This window comes from Gymnoscopelus braueri (genome assembly GCF_963280865.1).
Source record: "Gymnoscopelus braueri genome assembly, chromosome: 14".
Taxonomy (NCBI): Eukaryota; Metazoa; Chordata; class Actinopteri; order Myctophiformes; family Myctophidae; genus Gymnoscopelus; species Gymnoscopelus braueri.
The window spans coordinates 38,584,729-38,598,994 of NC_137619.1; the positions used below are offsets into that span (position 1 = coordinate 38,584,729).

General features: G+C 40.7%; 1 protein-coding gene across 3 annotated transcripts in view; it reads left to right on the top strand.

Moving 5' to 3' along the window:
- Positions 1 to 14,266, top strand: part of LOC308099788 (phosphofurin acidic cluster sorting protein 2-like) — a 105,609-nt gene that overhangs the window by 58,196 nt on the left and 33,147 nt on the right. For 2 of the 3 annotated variants that reach the window (XM_080448576.1, XM_080448577.1), the window contains exons 5-10: positions 1,051 to 1,213; positions 4,927 to 5,018; positions 6,102 to 6,182; positions 6,969 to 7,028; positions 11,972 to 12,123; positions 13,139 to 13,232. In XM_080448576.1, the coding sequence (XP_080304702.1) occupies positions 1,051 to 1,213; positions 4,927 to 5,018; positions 6,102 to 6,182; positions 6,969 to 7,028; positions 11,972 to 12,123; positions 13,139 to 13,232 (642 nt within the window). The remainder of the gene's footprint in view (positions 1 to 1,050; positions 1,214 to 4,926; positions 5,019 to 6,101; positions 6,183 to 6,968; positions 7,029 to 11,971; positions 12,124 to 13,138; positions 13,233 to 14,266) is intronic. The other variant, XM_080448578.1, reaches the window with a different exon arrangement.

The window sequence follows — 14,266 nt, forward strand, 5'->3', positions numbered from 1 at the left end:
TTTTGAAAAATCGTGAAAATGTGTGCAAATCTTGGAATATATTGTTTTAAAGCGAACATTTTTAACTCAAATCGTTGCTTCTGGGGGTCCCTGGAACAAAATATTTTGAGATGGGGGTCGGCGACCAAATACATATAATTTTGGGGGTCCTTGACATGAAAAAGTTTGAGAACCACTGATATAGATTTTTTTTCAGAATACTGTTGGGATTTAGAAGACATTTGTAGAATCGGCTTCAGGTCTTAATGGGTTATTTCAGAACGGATAATGCCGTCAAGAACACTGAACTGTTGACAGCCAGAGGGAAGGGTAGTCCTGTTGAGACTGCTCTGTTTCTCTACACCAGCGGTTCTCAACCTGTGGGTCGGGACCCCCAGGGGGGTCCCCACATGTTTTTGGGAGGGTCCCCACATGACAAGTGAAATGACAATTTAAGGACTTTTAAGACCTTTTTAATAGGCTACCTCAAAAAAAAAAAAAAAAAAAAAAAAATACCATTACTGCATCAAAAGTAATCAACAAACTATACTATAAAAACTGCTCAAACATGGGCCAAATTGCCAAATAATGTAAGAAAGAGGCAACATTTTTGAAAATGGCAGATCTACAAGCTCACAACGCCTCGAGGCGTTGTGAGCTTGTAGATCTGCTATTTTCACAATATTTATCTGTGGTTATCAGAGTCAAACTAAATGAAATGCCTACATTCCAAGTGCTTGTCAGGTTGGGGGGTCCCCAGTCCAAATATGATTTTTTTTTTTGGGGGGGGGGGGGTCCCCCCAGTCCAAAAATGATTATTTTGGGGTTGGGTCCCCAGTTCAAATATGATTATTATTATTTTTGGGGGGGGGGTCCCCAATTCAAATATGATTATTTAGGGGGGGTCCCCAGTTCAAATATGATTATTTGGGGGGGGGGGGCGGGTCACGGCATGAAAAGGTTGAGAACCACTGCTCTACACTGCGGAATTTTGTTTGAGTAGATTTTTGTTTTGTTTTCCCTTTAATCCCCATAAACTTCACACGTTGTCTCTCTCTCTGCGTGTTCCAGGTGATGCAACACCCGACAGACGGAGGACAGATCCTGGGTCTCCATAGCAACGTGAAGGAGGCGCCAGTGCGTGTGGCGGAGATCAGCGTGTTCTCCCTGTCCAGCCAGCCCATCGACCACGAGGACGGCAGCGGGCAGGCCGGACGCAAGACCAAAGCCTCAGGTGGGGTACCAGCCAGCTCCCCTCCCCCCTCCCCCCCTCCCCCGAGACCTCTAGTCTAGGCCACTGTTTCCCAAACAGTGGGTCGGGACCAGTGTTGCCAGATTCTGTGAGAGAAACAAGCAACCAGGTCTAGGAAAACTCATGGGCCACATGAGCACTTTAACATATACATCAGCTATTTGGAAAATAGCAGATCTACAAGCTCACAACGCGTCGCATCGCGACACGTTGTGAGCTTGTAGATCGGCTATTTTCAAATAAAATCTTGCGGGGAAATTATAATGAGCAGATCTGGCAACCCTTTCATAGGTCACTAGTAAAGATTCCCTTTTTTCGTTTCCTACATTTAAAATAATGTATTATTTCAAAAGATTCAAAAAAAAAGTTGAAACAAAAAACTTCCCAACTATTCATCAATTAATATTCTAAAAATATTTAAAGGAATAGTTCACCGAAAAAAATACTTGTTTTCTATCAATTACACACCCCATGAAGCCTTGAATTCATTTTTTTTTTTTTTACCCATTCCTGAGCCAATAAATTGATGACCGTGTGTATTTCCGGTAGGAGACTCCTTTGTGTCTCCTACTGGATACATTAGCCCGGTAGGAGACGGTAATAAAATTATTGGCTTAGGAATTGCTACAAAAACTAAAAAATAATCCATGAATTCAAGGCTTCATGGGGTGTGTAATTGATAGAAAATAAGTATTTTGGGTGAACTACTCCTTTTAACTCATTCAGTGCCCGGCTTATTTATGGCAGTTTGGAGTGCCACAGCCAAAATTCATTGTAAAAAAAAAAAAGTGCTTAGGAGCCGAGATACAGCCTTTTTCAGTAAGAAGTTAAACAAAGAGTGAATGGAGCAGAATATTTTCAAATCATGATATATTGGGTTCTGAAAATTTGTTTTGGGGTCTAACGCCTAAAACGTTTGGGAGCCCTTCTAGACCCACTCTCCCCAGCCAAGTCCTCCTGTCCTGCCCACAGACAGACTAGAGTGTCATTTCAATCTCCGTCCCAGAGCTATAGCGCTCGCTCCCTGCCCCAGGCCCCCCTCTGTTCCCGCCCGTTCACACAGCTCCTATTTCCACCCTTCCAAAGAGCAGAATATACTTCACTAATCCCAGACTCACAGTGCGTATGGCCATGGGTATGCTTATTCTCTTTGGCTGTGGTTGTAAATGCTCATTGGAGAGTTGCAGTGGGGTGGAACAAGTACTCAAATTCTTTACTTAAGGCAAAGTATCAATACGGCAATATAGAAATACTCTGTTGCAAGTAAAAGTCCAAAATAAAACATTTACTGGAGCAAAAGTACAAAAGTATTGCCATCAAAATGAACTTAAAGTACCAAAAATAAAAGTACTACAATGTTTGAAACTAGCCGATCTGCTAGCTCACAACGCGTCGCGATGTAACGCGTTGTGAGCTTGTAGATCGGCTATTTTCAAATAGCCTTGGTATAAAATAGGGCTAAAGTGGTTAATGTATGTTTCATAATATCATCGTTTATATCTGAGAAGTAACTAGTATCTAAAGTTTTCAAACAATTGTAGTGGAGTAAAAGTACAATATTTGCCTCTTGAGATGTAGTGGAGTAAAAGTATAGACAATTGGAAATTGTACCTAAAATGTGTACTTAAATACAGTACTTGAGTAAATGTACTTAGTTACTTTACACCACTGCCTTTCAGTGGACTAAATCTGGAAGGGGGGGGCAGGTATCAGGGCTCTACATGCCTTCATCCTTGTGGAGTTGATCCCTCCCCGGGTCTGGTTGTTATTAAGGAGGCTCTGCTAAAACATAACAGATGAACTCATGCACCAAGTATTAGAACAGTGACACTCAGAGGGAAAGAGAGATGTTTATCTTTCTTTCCACTGATCCCTAACCACTTAAGTCTTATAGTATATACTTTGTCATGATACTAGCAATAGCGGGAAATATCCGATCCACAAGCTCACACAACGCGTCACAATGTGATGTGTTGTGAGCTTGTAGATCGTCTTGTTTCTTCTTTTTTTTTAATGCCAGGATCTTTTGAAATTGACATACTTATAATGACAAAGTAGGGACATCAGGGTGGAAATGGTTAATAACACCCGTCCTATCTAAGAACAGTGGTGGAAAAAGAACTCAAATGTTAAAGTAAAAGTATCAATACTGCAATGTAGAAGTACGCTGTTACAAGTAAAAGTCTGGAATTCAAAATGTACTTGAGTAAAAGTACGAAAGTATTGGTATCAAAATGTACTTAACGTACCAAAAGTAGAAAGTACTCATTATACAGAATGTCCCAGTTCTCAAGTTTTCAAATATAATATAACTATAAAATGTCTAAAAATCTTTTGAAAATAGCAGATCTATAAGCCTTGTAGCTCGTCTATTTTCAAATGGCCGGTATGTATATAGGGCTGAAGTGGTTAATGTATGTTTTGTAATAATAATCAAAATCTACAAAGTAAATAAAGTTTTCAAATAATTGCAGTGGAGTAAAAGTACAATATTTGCCTCTGATATGTATTGTAGTAGAAGTACAGAAAATTGGAAATACTCTAGTAAAGTAAGTACCTCAAAATTGTACTTAAGAACAGTACTTGAGTAAATGTACTTTACACCACTGTCTAAGAACATGGTCTTTCACAGTGAGAAGAGACGTGTTTTTCGATATCGCACATTGGCACGACACCTAATGTGAGATATATCTCACTCATGTTCTCAAAGAACCGAGTGTTCTGTCACCTGGCCTGTCAGCTGCAGTCCAACGTGTCATTCAAACCCTGCAGAATTATAGGCCATTTAGTGTTTGATCTTCAAACAAACGAAAACTCTGTGGGTAAAGCTTGTTCAAAATATGGATATGCTTTCCCAAAAGCCCTTTACAGGCTAATCTGCATTTGAAAAGCATTTCATTGCGTGTATCGGCTAGCAAACTCGGTATTTAACTGTTCAGAATAAAACGTATGTATTTTTACATTCACCACATTTGTCCCAATTTTATGTAATTAATTTCATGAATATATTTGAATGTCTGAGCAGTGAATAATAGTAATCATAATTGAACCTTTATTAATCCCCGTAGGGAAATTTAGTTTTCACTGTTCTTCTACACACATGAATAGAATAGAAGAAGTTGAAAATATTCTTTGGCCTCATTCAAGAGATTTAAAAGGCCATTAGTGTACATTGCATTAATTTTTTTTATGCATTACAACATAATAAGAGATGATAGAAATGTAAAGAAAAAAAACGTCTTTATTGGATTGTGGTTTCACGGCATGTGAAATGTAGGCCACCGTTTCACTTGGTGCTTGGGAAGATAAGTGTACCTGAATTTTTTTTTTTGGCATACCATGTTTCCCATTTCATCATACAACGGTGTTGTTGAATTGCAGATCTACAAGCTCACAATGCGTCGCGACGCATTGTGGGCATGTTTTCAAATGGCCACTCCATTAAAGTAAAAAATACCTCAAAATTGTAAGTAAATGTACTTAGTTACTTTATACCACTGGTGTTGTAGCGTGTGCTTGCTGATATCATTCTGAACATGTCCCTGCTTGTGTTTTGATGTGCGCCCGCCTGGCTGCATGTGTTTGTGTGCCTCCTTTCTCCTCCTACAGACCGCTCCCCTGACATGGATAACTATTCTTTCTCCTCCTACAGACCGCTCCCCTGACATGGATAACTATTCTTTCTCCTCCTACAGACCGCTCCCCTGACATGGATAACTATTCCGAGGAGGACGATGACAGTTACTCGTCAGAGCAGGAAGCCAGTGATGACGCGGTGCACGGCCAGGTCGGTGACAACAGTGTGCGTGTGTGTGTGTGTGTGTGTGTAAACGTGTGTGTGCATGCCATGAATCTCAATGGGAAACTCGACAGTTAAAGCCAAATAAAGATGCATGCAGTGGTGGGAAAAGTACTGAAATTTTTTTTCTACTTAAGTAAAAGTATCAATACCCACAGTGTAGAAGTACTGTTACAAGTAAAAGGCATGTGTTCAAAATGTTACTTGAGTAAAAGTACAAAAGTATTGGCATCAAAATATACTAATGTACCAAAAGTAAAAGTACTAAAATGTTTGAAAATAGCCGGACTTGTAGATCGGCTATTTTCAAATAGCCTATGTATATAATAGGGCTAAAGTGGTGTGTGTGTGTCTTATAATTTAATAATTTCACCGCGTCACTTCATGACGCGGTGTAAAAGCTACATAAATGTACTCTGCTCTCATGCCAGCAGACTGTTTTGAATCAAGAATCGTTTTAAATCGAAAAAAAAACGTTTTTGAATCGAGAATCGTTTGTTTTGAAAAAAACTGAAAAAATCGTGACCCCAAGAATGGGAATTGCCTTAGTCGCTACTAGTCGCTACTAGGGCTGTCCACTCATACGAGTTAATTCATCGACCAAGACTTTTTCATGTTTTTTTGTGTATGGGAAAAAAAACATGAAAAAGTCTTGGTCGATTGGTTTTCAAAACAAACCATTCTCGATTCAAAAACCATTTTTTCCGATTCAAAACGATTCTCGATTCAAAACGATTCTTGATTCAAAACAGTCTGCTGGCATGAGAGCAGAGTACATTTATGTAGCTTTTATAATTGTAAAGGTTTTATCAACTGATAATAATGTAAACACACAAAGGTAAATCCAAGATCCCCCCCCAATTTTTTTTTTTTTATCAATTTTTTTGAAAATGAGAATCGATTCTGAATCGTCCAACATTAGAATCGCGATTCGTATTCGAATCGATTTTTTTCTGACACCCCCAGTAGTGACGCTGCTTTTCAGCGACACAATATGCACACGGGTGGAAATGTCACTGCAATCCATGCAAATACGTATGTTAGTCACTTTGGTGGTGGTGGTTGTTCCAGGATCTCTACGATGAGGATGACGAGGTCAGGAAGCCTAAGAAGGCACGGAGGAAAATGATCCGTACTACTTCTATGACCAGGGTGAGCCTGTTCCCTCATAACCTCCTCCGTACACCACGGGTCTTCAACAGGGGGTCCGGGACCCCTAGGGGGTCCTCAGAGTTACTACAGGGGGGCCACCAAATCGTTGTGTGATAGGATTTTCTTTTTTACATTAACCACTCGAACTCTAGCATCCCTTTTCTGAGGAGAACTTTAGCCAAAAATAGCAGATCTACAAGCTCACAACGCCTCGCACTGCGAGGCGTTGTGAGCTTGTAGATCTGCTATTTTTGGCAAAGAGGTATACTGTAGGTGTAGAGGAGAAAAAAGAGCAGACCAAGTAAAAACATTTTTTTTATCTGAAACACAATTTTATACAATATAGAGGGGGTCCCTGCTTCATCTCTCTCTCATCTAGGGGGGTCCTTTGCCTGCAAAACGTTGAAGACCCCTGCCCGTACACTGTTTTATACACATAGTCAATCATTGACCTGGTGAGAATAGCTGGAGAGCCTTGTGTTTGCATTGCACAGGCTTTTAAGGGGGAAGAGGGGACCGTGTGTTCCATTTGTCCAGGCCATTAAGAGGATGTGGACGAGCATGTAAATGAATGTAATGTGTTCACTGGAGTGATTCTAATGGCACTCTCACATGGACACGGCTCTGAATGAGTAATCCAGTGGATGCTCAACTGGGAGAGGGGTTAAATTATGTCAAACCTATTTTCATGTATAGAACATCGCTAATAACCCTTCCGGAAGTTTCTCTTTCATGGTAATATAACGCTCTATCCCCCCCCCCCCGCCCCTTCTTTTCTCTTAACAGCAACCGAACTTCAAGCAGAAGTTTGTGGCCTTGCTGAAGAGGTTCAAGGTAACCGACGAGGTAAGTTGTGAGAATAATTATCTAATGAATGCATTATTAATCAGTATTTAAAAAAACCTTCACGGGCACCTCCTCGGCACTGCATGATCAAAGGGAAGGGGGTAAGTTTGAAGGTAACACATTTTGTCAAGTGTGCCGGACTTGAATGAATATATAATAATATTATGATGCTCTCCACCTGGCCTCATGTGAGAAGCGTCCGTTGTTAAAGTGCCCTCTGGACACGGGAATAGAGTCTCTCTCATCCTGGGCGAGTCTCCGCCCTGTTGCCCGTTCCCTATTGGCTCTGCAACAGCATATTTCTACATCACTGCTAATGTGTTGAGAGAGAGAGAGAGAGTGCTAAGGCTGGAGGAGAATTGCCTGTAAAGAAATCATTGCCTCGGTGGATGTTGGGCGCATCGTTATTGCTGCAAATGGCTGTATTTCCACTGTGGATGTGTGTGTGGTTCAGACATTGCCATGAGAAGTGAATCTACGCAGTCAATCCATTATATCGTTGTCATTCCTAACCGCTTAACCTAATGTTAAATGTGGGCTCATAAACTTCGAAGCTAATTCAGGGCCCCGTTTGAGTGTTTCCTCTCTGGAGTCCTTTATTTCAGTGGCTGTTTTTCCATTGAAATGTCCTGCATAATGGCTTGGAATCAGGTCAACAGCAGCAGGAAGGCTATTTGCATCCATCTTGCTTCATAAAACTGCAAATGAGCTGTTTAGGCCTAATCCGGTGAACAATATTTACCATATTACTGCATAATCTCTAGGATTAATTGGTAGTGGTAGTAGTAATAATACTAATGAACTCTTATTTGTAGAACCACCTTTCATACAAAACATACAGCTTAAAATGCATTACATCAGTGGTTCTCAACCAGTGGTCCGGGGACTACCAGTGGTCCTTGAGGGGGTTCCAGGGGGTCCCCAGCAAAAAAGGTGTTAATACATTTTCACCCCTTTATCCATATTGTATAGGTTGGCTATTCAAAAATAGCAGATATACAAGCTCACAGCGCGTCACTTCGTGCCGCGCTGCGAGCTTGTATATCTGCAATTTTTTGAACATTTTAGAAAAATCGTGAAAATGTTCGTAGAATTTTGTAGAATTTTGATTTTTTTAAACACAAATCTTCTCTTCTGGGGGTCCCTGGCTACAAAACATTTTCAGATGGGGGGTCCGCGGCCAAATGTATATCAATTTAGGGGTCCTTGGCATGAAAAAGGTTGAAAACCACTGCATTACATTAAATAGATGAGAAAACACTGGAAGCTATAGATAGATTAAAAGGAAGCAAAGAAGAAAAAAATGTGCTTTGCATTAATAAGAAAAAGAAAACCTTTTTTGGTTTAAACACCACTTTTTTGTGTGTGTGTGTGTGGGGGGGGGGGTTAAAAAGTAAAACATCTATATCGTCCGATGGCAATCATTGCTATAGACTAGAGTGTTTGTTCAGTAACAGAGGTCTCCCCATCTCTCCAGCTTTTTTACATGTTCAGGACAGGTGAGATGCCAATTTCATCCAATCAGGAAAGAGAACCCATTTCATCAGCTTCCAATTTCATAGTGTTCCAGTTCCGATTTTATTTGCTCCTTTTTTTTTCTCTCTAGGGGAGCAGCACTAGGGATATAGGGAAGTAAATATGATGCCAGTCTTTTCTCTAGTTCTCCCATCCTATCAGTATGAACTCCACATGAGAGATGTGTAAAAACGAAAGAGGTAGAACAGGAGGAATGGAGAGCAGGAGGAGACTCTCTGGTGGCTGAGAGAGTGTGTGTGTGTGTGTGTGGAGAAGGTGATCATTCATTGCTGTGAGATGTGGCAAAACAATGCGTCATCATGGACGTCACGAGGCTGATGCTGGGTCCTTGTTGTGCTGTCATGTGGTACTTTTTTGCTGATTTTGGGTCTTTGTTGTTGTGTCTTCATGGTTGTTGTTGTTGTCCTGGGACTGGGGTAAAGGTTGTTTTTTGGACAGGGGCTGTGGTGTGTAACAATGTAGAAGTAGGCCTGGCACAATTATTACGTAATCGCCTAAAAGCAATTATTTGAGATAATCGCACATTTCTGGCATAATTGTCATAATTGTCATGTAAAAATGTAAAAAAAAAATCATATATTTTCAATTTTTTTAAGAAAATAGTGGAACCCGTTTTGAGCTTGTAGATCGGCTATTTCCACTATTAATGTTTGTTTTCAAGTATAAAGTTAGAAAGTATGAAGTTAATGTAAGTTTTTGTAATATTTGTCATATCTTTCCTGTGCAACTTTTAGTTTACGAAGCCTAAAAGCCCGACAGAAATGTAATTTTTATTCATAATTTACCATAAATTAAATCCTTAATCGCAATTATTTGAGCGACATTTAATCGTCACGTAAAATTGCATAATCGTGGACAGCCCTACAATGTAGAAGAGCACCAGAGTGGGGGTTGTTGGTTACAGAGGAGAAAAAAATAAGATTGTCCATTTGTTAGTTTTACTGGTGGCCATCTGCTTTGAAGAAGTATCTTTGTCTCCAGAACAGATTGAAACGGCCAGTGTTGTTCAGCCCTCTGTGGTTGCCAGGTTGAAGACAGCCATGTGTTTTAGCGAGAGAAGCCTGCCGCTAAACTTGTTTAGTTCTCTGTTTAACTGCTGGTCCCCTGATGGATGACTGAGCATCTACTCGGGCAAGTATATTAACAGTTTCATAAAGTCCTGTTTTAGCAGTTCTGATTGTTCTTTGTGAATATAATTTGCACCCCACAAGATTACTTAACTTGGGTGTTCGGACAATATTCGATTGATGTTTTCACTGACCATTGTATGGAAGCAGCATTTTTTAATCATGTACATTATTATTAACTTAGTCTCCCACAATTGGAATATCAGGAGGTGTTTACCTCATGTTTCTTTATCTGTGGTGGGGGGGGGGGGGGGTTTCATCATGTTTTAGTCCAGCGTCTGTGTGGAGGGCTTTATCTCTGCTCATTTGTTTGTTCCTGTGCCAATAATTTTTGGTGGGCTGTTTCTTGCTCACACAGATTAATTAATGCTTCAAACCCATTCATTCTGCACTCACAGCATTGGTGATGATGATGGACTATGAATATTAACGGATGTTGTTGTGGAGTGGGAAGCATTCGTTGGTTGTGTCTGGCTAGGGAACGCAGCTTTGGGCATTGCACCTTCTCTCTGCCAGCGGGCAGGAGGATTACATTCAGTTGGCTCAGCTCAGCTGGCTTTACTTGTGCTGTCTGACTTGGACCAAGTTTTGAGAATGTTATGGTCTCAATCGAGGCTAGTCCTTCTTTCTGAGCTTGCCGAGTTGCACTGGGCTGCTGTGGTAGCTTACCGATGGGAAACATCCGTAGCATGTCGTAATGTTCTCAACTCCATAGCTGAGTTTTAAGTACAACTTAAAAGTTTGTACAAGCTCCCAACATTTGTTGTCACAGGAAAGAGAAGAAGAAGAAGAAGAAGCATGAGCTCAGTTCAGGGCTCTTCCCAGGCTGGCAGAGGTAGAGTAGCACCCAGGATTACAGCTTAGGCAATTGGCACTGGGTGAAAAAATGGGTTACAAAAATCGTGGGATAAAAAAAAAGAAAGGAAAGAGAAGAAGAATAGAGATAGAACAAGGAAAACAGGTCAGATATTCAAACATGCCCGATAGAGTGAAATATATACCAATTCCATATATATATGAGTAAAATATATGCGTACATACTATACATAGTGAGCATGGTTATATAAGAAATGGCAAAGTAATGAGGTTGTTATAATCCTGATGGTCCACTTGGTAATAGTGTTCATAGATTAAGGAGTAGAGCAGGAAAGGAATAATTCAATATAGAGCAGAGTGTTCTTCCAGCAGCAGAGATAAAGTAGTAGTCAAGTCTATAATTGGAATAATTGAATCATTTGTTCCTGATATGGTTCATAACTTAAAGATCAGCATGATGGCGATGGCTCCAGTTAGTGTCTTTTGATGTCTTTGCTCCCATTTTATATCTTACTGGGAGTTTCAGACACAACACAAATGCTTTTTTTTTTTGTCATCCCTTCAGCATAGTTAAACTCACTGATCTCTTGTAAATGGTAAATGGTGCATTTATATAGTGCTTTTATCCAAAGCGCTTTACACAGATTGTGCATTACATTCACCCATTCACACACACATTCATACACCGATGGCGGAGGAAACCATGCAAGGCACCAACCTGCTCATCGGGAGCAATTCAAGGTTCATAGTCTTGCTCAAGGACTCTAACTAACTCTGGGGGAGCCCGGGATCGAACTGAGAACCTCGCGATTGCCATCTGGCCGCTCTACCGGCCACTCTTTACCCATGAGCCACTGCCACCCCTTACTGTCTTGAGAAGCTTAACCTGGCATTAGAGACCAAAGGCCGTTTGACCTGTGCGTCTTTTTATCACGTCCCCCCGTGTCTCTTAATACACGCCATTTGCGTCAAGGCAGGTCTGTGCAAACGGCAGTATAAACACGTTGTCCAGGAGGGGGACAGAGTGTGGACAGACTGTGTTTATCTGCCGCCTGCCAGCTCCTCCTGCCTCCTCCTCACAGAGTGGCATTAATCACCTGATTAGTAGTACACCAACCCGGGCTGCCTACAGTCCCTCTGTGATGAACAGCACCAACACTCAGCACCTCCTCAGCTCTCCTCCGATACCCACCTCCCTGTTCCGGGTTTTAATGGGTTAATTAGCCCAATTAGGATTGGTGCGTGGATATGCTTTTATAACATAACGAATCATTTTACAGCTCTCGATGCATCACTCGTTCTCTTCCCTTCCACTAATCACTTTCAGCTCATCACTGAGAGAGATTAGTTAATGCACAGCAGCAGTCTACTACGCCTCCCTATTCAGCGTGTGTTCCATTAACTGACCATTCCTCCTCATTTACAGAATAAGTGAAGTGTTTGTTTTCATTGGGTGCGTGACAGGTCCTGGACTCTGACCCGGTGGACCAGACCCAGGAGGTGGAGGAGGACCTGGACCTGCTGTACGACAGCCTGGAGGTCTACAACCAGAGCGACAGTGGGCCAGAGATGGAGGACAACGAGAGTGTCCTCAGCACGCCCAAGCCAAAACTCAAGTATGTTGTCCACCAGCCTCGATCTCGTACATCTTGAAGGTCGATGCATAGGCTGAATTATACTTCAATGGAAAACAAAAAAATATCAATTCTCTATGCCAGTAAAACTAATATATTTTATAACCCGTTAACCATTTCACTGCCAATCACGTAGATCTACGCGAACCGATTTAAAGCCGCCACGTGCCAATCGCGTTTTTTATTTTATTTATTTTTTAATGTTTTTTTTTTTCCAATTTCACCCAAAGACCAAGGAGATATGATTAGTTGAAGATCTAGACTCCTATCCACTTCCTTGTTAACTTAAAACTTAAAAAGTCTATATTTCGGCTCCTTAGTACTTTTTTTTTTCCAATGAAAAACTCTGGCACTGGCTAAAAGAATATGAAAATACCTCCGGCAGTTAATGGGTTAAGACTGGGAACACATCTCTTGTCATTTTAGACTTCTTTGGCTAATCAAAAATAGCAGATAGATATATGAGCTTGTAGATCTGCTATTTTTGACAAATCTAGAAAATGTTTACAAATCTTTGAATATGAAAGTCCCCGAAGCAAAGATTTGAGTTACAACTGTTTGCTTTAAAAATATATGTATATTCAAAGATTTGTACAAAAATCTAAAATAGTAGATCTACAAGCTCATAGCGCGGCACTCGGTGCCGCGCTATGAGCTTGTATATCTGCTATTTTTATAGCCAAAGAAATCTTAAAATGACATGTCTTAATGGATTAAAAGTGAGATTTTAAATGTGCTTTTCACATTTTCCAATACACACGGGATCTGTCATAACCAAGCCAAGATGAGCAACGATGTAGATCAGGGTTATGTCATTGGAGTTAATGAGTGGGCGCCATTTAATGCATTTTCTGACATAAACTGGAACGGACGTTAAACGTTGTTAAAACTGGGTGTAAGCACTACCCTTTACAAGTATTTGCATACACACCATATTTAACATCTTTCAAGTTTTGCTAAAACATTAAAAAACGTCTTAACACTCTGCTCCTCTCAGGCCGTTCTTTGAAGGGATGTCCCACTCCAGCTCCCAGACGGAGATCGGAAGCGTTCACAGCCAAAAGAGCCAACAAAGAGAACTGTCCTGCCCCGTAAGTGCATCCTAATATAACTCGTACAACGATGTACTCTTGTGTTAGCAGTTAGCACTCTGTCTTATTATCTATCCTCTCTGAAAGCCCTTACAGATAGCACTGACCTTCAAACAGCTGATCTATAATAAACTCTGCATGGCTAATGTGATAACAGAACATCCACTGAGGTCGAAGCCATTAGGCGGCCCTCATTCTTATGCCCCTAAACCAGTGGTTTTCAACCCTTTTCATATCACGGTCCATTATTTATTGGGCATTTGGGCCAAGCAAACCACCGTTTGATGAGAGATTTAGCCTCTCAGATCCAAGAGAATATTTTGTTATCGTTGGATGAGATTTTGTCATACAGGAGAGATATTCAGGCAGACGTTGATCACAATAACAATTCTTCTACATTCTCTAATTGTGTAGACTTCTTGTAAATTAAGTAATGCAGATGTTTAACAATAATTTAACTCTTGAGAGAGTAAAATGAAATGGACCCTTACGGGTCCATTTGGTTTCATTTTACACTCTCAAGAGTTAAAGATCTAGTTAAGGGGTCCATTTGGTTACCAACTCCATCATTTTGCTGATCACCTGGAACCCCCCCTCAAGGACCACTGGTGGTCCCCGGACCATTGGTTGAGAACCGCTGCCCTAAACAGACTGAAACTAGCTGTGCGGTTGTGAGACCTTATTCACGACAAGGATGAAAAACACCACACAATGACAGCCATGTTGGAAGAAAGTGTGATTTATCAAATATTTATCGCTATGACTGTATTTAGATCTGTTAGTAACAACAGGTATTGCCATCTTAACTGATTAATCTGCAGCTAAGAAATACAGATTAGCTAGCAGGCTAAACTGCTGTTTAGCTAATCTTAAGTGATTATTTTCTGAATTGAATTAATTAATTAATAATACACCACTACAATTACTAGCTGGTTATTTATAGGGGATTGACACACAAAATGAACCCCCGGTGCGCGCATGCACACACACACACACACACACACACACACACACACACACACACACACACTAGG